General features: G+C 42.0%; 1 protein-coding gene across 1 annotated transcript in view; it reads right to left on the reverse strand.

Moving 5' to 3' along the window:
- dpp6a (dipeptidyl-peptidase 6a) overlaps positions 1 to 5,299 on the reverse strand; it is a 488,251-nt gene extending 482,952 nt beyond the window's left edge. The window contains exons 1-2 of the mRNA XM_034108575.1: positions 5,049 to 5,299; positions 4,896 to 4,963 (exon numbers count right to left, since the gene is read on the reverse strand). Coding sequence (XP_033964466.1) covers positions 4,896 to 4,952 — 57 coding nt within the window. The 5' untranslated portion in view covers positions 4,953 to 4,963; positions 5,049 to 5,299. The remainder of the gene's footprint in view (positions 1 to 4,895; positions 4,964 to 5,048) is intronic.
- Positions 5,300 to 6,000: the final 701 nt, after the last annotated feature.

Consider the following 6,000-nt stretch of genomic DNA (forward strand, 5'->3'; position numbering starts at 1 on the left):
GACTTAAATGCATAAATCTGGTGCACTTTGAGGGGAAAATAAAGAGACTACACCCATATGAAACAGAACTGTATACATTTAAATAATCATAAAACCATAAGAACATGGCCATAACCAATAACATACCATATCCAATATGAAAAAACATTGAAACTTGTTTATTTATTTGTTTTTGGTTCATTTATAGTTGTGAGTGTGTCTGGGCTTCTGAACCAGCCTCACCCGTCTCCCCCCTGCTCCTCTTTGAGGCAGCAGCAAAGACTAGTTTTAGCTTTCAACAAGTTTTTAAAGTTTATCTTACCTTTTTTCACCTCGTTAACTTTTTTTTTATTATTCATGCATATTTTACTAATCACTCCCCCTTCAAATGGAAATATGTGTTTACATAGGCTAAATGGTGACCAAACCGTTTGAGACCCACAGAGAACTTAGACTAAGTTAACTATCTAAACACTCAGGGTCCTTTACCTCACCTGAGCTGTAGTTATCAGTCTCTCAGTCTGACAGCAGAGGACTCTCCTCCACCTTGTTGACAGCTCATTATATCCGTTAGCGGTGCCCGCGCTTTCTCTCTCTCTCGCTCGCGCCACACATACACACCCTCCCGAGCTTGAATGACACACAGAGACCAATCGAGGGCTTTAGTGTATGATCTGTATGAAAGTGGCCATGTCGGCAGGCCACATCATGTAGACAGCCAGTCACCCTCTGTGAGGCAGAGTCAGACCCACATTTGCGCAGCGTTGCGTTCACAATACATACATAAAAAAAAAAAATCCTCAGGCCAGCAGGCCACTTAACAGGCCAGGCCATCGGGAAACCTCCCGGTCCTCCCGATGGCCAGTCCGGGCCTGGCCAGCGTTGTAGGACAGTTTAGCGAGAGCGGCTTTGTTTTGGATTAAGTCAACCGGATAACTCAAAACATATCCAGGATATGTTGAACTAGATTCGTATACAGGCCCCTGCTCTCCATTTAGCCAGTTAACTATGAGAATCACAACAAACCATAGGTGCTGGAATCTGGAAACATAGCTTCTTAAAGTTCCATCTTAAATGTCTCAGGATCACCCATGCAAACATGATGTGAAAAACTGCAGGGTTTACATTACATTGATATCTCAAGTATAAAATATTACCAAGAGACTGCACTCTTGCTCTCTTCTCACTTCAGGTGTTTACAAACCTGTCAAAGCTTGTCAGAAGCTGTTGACCATGACCATGGGAGGCTTATCCTGTTGGGAGGCCTGCAGAACACATGCAGACCTAATCAGAGTGTCATTAATCCACAAAAAAAAATCTTGGTGGCCAACTGTCAACATGACTGAAAATAGAAAGTTCAGAGAGAGAGTGAGGCAACTCATCAAAGAAAATTATCTGCAACACTGAAGCTTTAAACAGGCATACATAACAAAACCAAAAGCATTTTGAAGTTGCAGACAACCCTGCTGGTGGGCTAAAATTGTTGCCACAGGACAGAAAATAAAATGGACAATACTGTCTGGAGACAAAATAGTCTGAAACTATTTTCTCTCTCAGTCGATTTATAAGAGCATACACCCTGAAATTATAACAAGGAGTCAATGTTAAATTACATTTGAAGCCAATGGTAAAGCACCAGCGACACCAATATTACCCTGCTGAAAATGCAAACAAAGACATGGGACATAGATAGTGTATGTAGAAAATAAACGACAGTATGAACAGATAAAAAACCGTAAATAATAAATATTGTTTTCCAACAGGGATGGAATCTATTTTGTCCAAAGTTTTTAACCTTTTTATCTCATGTACCCCGAAATCCATGTCAGATTAACTCAAACACTTATATAGCTATTGAACTTAAAGGTCCCATGTCATGGCCATTTCTACTGATTACATTCCATTATTGAGTTCTACTAGAATAGATTTACATTGTTCAATGTTCCAAAATCACATTGGTTTTCTCATACAGCATCTGTGTATAGTATGTGTGATACTCTCTGTCCTAAACGCCTTGTTGGAGCTCCTGCCCCCCCCTCCCTATGAGCCCACTGTGCTCTGATGTGTCTTTATGTGTTACAATGGCGTTTAGCAACCAGAAAATGACACCAGTAATGACAAACAGATGAGAATGCTGCGTGGGGTATGGGTGCCGTGTTGGCGGGACGTTGTGGGGCTCGCTGCTCCGCCCTTTGAGACTCGAGGAGCCGACAGTGTGAGCTGTATTACTGGTGTCGTGTCCTGGTTGCTGCGAGACTGCGAGACAGCGAGACAGCGAGACAACGCGAAACTCAGCATGAACTCAGCCTGAGCACACACGTGAGTGTGTGGCGAACTGTGAGTGGAGATTCACGCAGCTGCGGCTGAGGAAAGATAAGGTTGAGTGTGGACATTTCCATTGGAAATCTTGAATTTACCTAGACCTCCAACAAGCAAAATTATCCATGACTAAACAATCATGTATTTTGCAGGCTCTCTACGATTCCATGTATGCACATGGAATCTCTGGATTCCATGTATGAGCTATAACAGCCTGCATCATCACACTGAGAAAGAAAAAAAACTGTCACTGTCAATTAAACAGAGTGTGTTAACCAACATAATGCAACAGTGTGTTTATCCATTTAGGACTCATTTACCAGATAATAGCGAACACCTTTAGGAGCGAAAGCGCCTCCTCCAATCAATGGACATCTTCTCAAAATGTTTTTAGTCCTCAGCGAAAATGCAATACTTGTAAACACTGAAAAAAAAGGTGATAAATAGGCATTTATACTTCATCATCTCCGCTGTCGGGATGTTGACAGAGCCAGATGTTTTGTGAGGAATCAAGGACACACGTTAATTGTGGGTCGCAGGCTTGATAAAACACTGACAGTTTGGTTCAGTGCCATCATCTTGAATCGTAGTATGCAGCCAGTGGCGGCGCCAGGGTATGGCTGGGGTAGGCTATAGCCATACCAAGAAATGGGTTAGCCCCACCTTAGCCCCACCATGAAAAATGATGTTAAAGTAAGCAAAATAAAGTCCACCAACTCGCAGAGTAAATTGCACAGACAGTAGTTAGTAAGATTGATTTTAGTAGCCACTTGTCTGGAAATACCGAAGACTAGAAACAGTTTTGAAAACTTTTGTCACGTAGTGATCGTCTTTGATAATGTCTTCTGGTCAATCAGAATCAAGATAACGGCGTGGTGTTGTTGCAGGAAGTCCCAACGGAGAATACTTTTGCTGTAGTACATCTCTATATTAGGGCTGTCAAGTTAACGCGTTAATAACGCACGCACGCACGCACGCACGCACGCACGCACGCACGCACGCACGCACGCACGCACGCACGCACGCACGCACGCACGCACGCACGCACAGCACGCACGCACGCACGCACGCACAGCACGCACGCACGCACGCACACACACACACACACACACACACACACACACACACACACACACACACACACACACACACACACACACACACACACACACACACACACACACACACACACACACACACACACACACACACACACACACACACACACACACACACACACACACACACACACACACACACACACACACACACACACACACACACACACACACACACACACACACCCCATTTGTATTGTATGAGAGAGGTTCCAGGTTGAATTGAGGTGAATATTTGTAATGTTCAGAGGTTGTTGTTTAATATTCATGAGAATATTTGTCATTGTTCAAATGATAATAAACATTAGCATAAAGCATATTTGTCCACTCATATGTTGATAGGAGTATTAAAAACTTGAAAAATATTCCTCTAAGGTACATTTAGAACAGATAAAAAATGTGCGATTAATTTGCGATTAATCGCGATTAACTATGGACAATCATGCGATTAAACGCGATTAAATATTTTAATCGACTGACAGCCCTACTCTATATACATCGATACAACATTACGTGTTGATAGAAATCAACACATAATGAAATAAGACCCCACGGTTTGATAATTGATAGGTGTGTGGGCTGTCTTTCATTTTTACACACAGAACAATGGGGGCTATCCACCCTTATCCACAATGTAAAGTAATTCACACAGCCTCTTCCCTCTTCAGTGAGGAGCAGCAGGTTCAGCTTTCAGAACAAAGTAACAAAAAACTAAAATGGCATTCATTTTTTTAAATATGTCGTGTAGTAATAGATTTATTTATTTTTCTTCTCAAGAGAGAAGGGAGAATCCCCCAGACCCCCCTGCAGGGGTTGGGTTTTCAGCATGTCAACTCTTGTGGGGAAATTGCAGAATTGGCTCCAGGTCGCCCTTTTTATTTACTACAAGACAAATGTGCCTTTTTATTTCATACAGTTCAATTTGGATTGAGACAGAGGAATCATCTAAACCTCACGCGTGGAGTTTCACTGTCAAGGGGGGCGATATAGCGTGTATGTAATTACATTGCAAATACTGACTTGAGCCCCACCACTGTATTGGTTAGCCCTACCATAGATTACCCAACAAAAATACTCTGGCGCCGCCACTGTATGCAGCAGATGACTGTATAGGTGATGAGGTTTGAGCAGGGGATTACAAAAAGATTAAACCAAAATTGCAAGTGAGGATCAACCTGTTTTTCCCCTCATTCTAAATTACTTTGAGGAAACAATTAAACTATTTGCAATGTGGACAACACAAATGTGCATGTATTTCCCGAAAGATTTGAGTAAGGCTGTAACATGCCCAATTATATAACACACTAATTCATCTTATTACTGCAGCCATACAGTATTTACAACATTTCCAAAGCGCACAGACGCGCAATAACCCATAAAGCATCTACCAAAGCTGTTCATCCTTCAAACAACCAGAATCACTGCCATGCTGCCAGTGGCAGTAGTTCAAATCACAACTTCTCTGAAAGTATTTCTCACCTTTCCTGCCTTGGAGCATCTGCGATACGCATTTGTGGCTCCTGCCGTTTGGTTCATGGCGAAAATGTCTGCAAACAAACAAAGTAATACAGTTTTTCCGACTATGTTGGATTCAAGAAAGTGAGCATGTTCAGCTGATAAATGTTTGGTTACCCCGGTGTGCTGGTATCGCCCACGCTGTCGATCCCCGTTATTGGCTTGCAAAGAGCGTTGTTTGGAAGCCGAGAGACGCGATAAAGTGTCGAATGTTCTGTCAGGTTCAGTTATCCAGAGAACGTAACGATGTCTCTTGTTTTGTCGTTGCAGTCAAAGTGCTTTTGATTAGTCACGAAGTGAAATGTTAATCCGATGATAACTTTTCCGACCAATTAACTGGTAAACATGCCGGTTTTAACTCCACTCATTTTAGACATTAAGTCGTTACTCTTGACGTTCTGACTGAGCCGTATGTGTCTGTTCGCGCAGCAATTGCGCATGCGCGCATCCCATCAGACAGCCTCACTGCACCGGGATAAGGAAGGAGTCTGTCAACAACGTTACTCGCCCAATCCACAGCATCAAATAGCATCATGAGGGAAAACCTGGGGAAAACATTATCCTATCTAGACTGTGCAGATTTGTTTATTAAAAACAACAAAAGTATGTTTACCCTGTGTTTATGAATACAACAATTGATTTGATTTGATTGACATCTACAATTACAAGTGACACATTATTTGTGACAATTACAATCATTATCTCAACATGGGGAAGATGAGTTGTTTATTTTTAATTAAAGCATAATCAATTAATGTTATAAAGGGAAGCTATTTAAGTGTGAGAGTTGGTGGATGGGGTTGGTGCTGAGCTGTGACAAAGTTGCTGTCACTCACCTTCTGAAAGGTTGGCCCTTGGCAGACTTAAAATGCATTTGCACGGAGAAGGATGTAATCGAGACTCTGTAAAATCATCAAAAAGTATTCCCTCATACGGAGATGAAGCTGTGGTAACTGGGAAAGCTATAGCATATGAATTGCATTATTTTCATATGCATTCACCAGCCATGCTCTGTATGGAAGCCTCATTTGTTATGTTTTCCGTTCAATTCATCACCTACATTTTACCA

Source organism: Pseudochaenichthys georgianus, chromosome 20, assembly GCF_902827115.2.
Source record: "Pseudochaenichthys georgianus chromosome 20, fPseGeo1.2, whole genome shotgun sequence".
In the NCBI taxonomy this organism is placed as follows: domain Eukaryota; kingdom Metazoa; phylum Chordata; class Actinopteri; order Perciformes; family Channichthyidae; genus Pseudochaenichthys; species Pseudochaenichthys georgianus.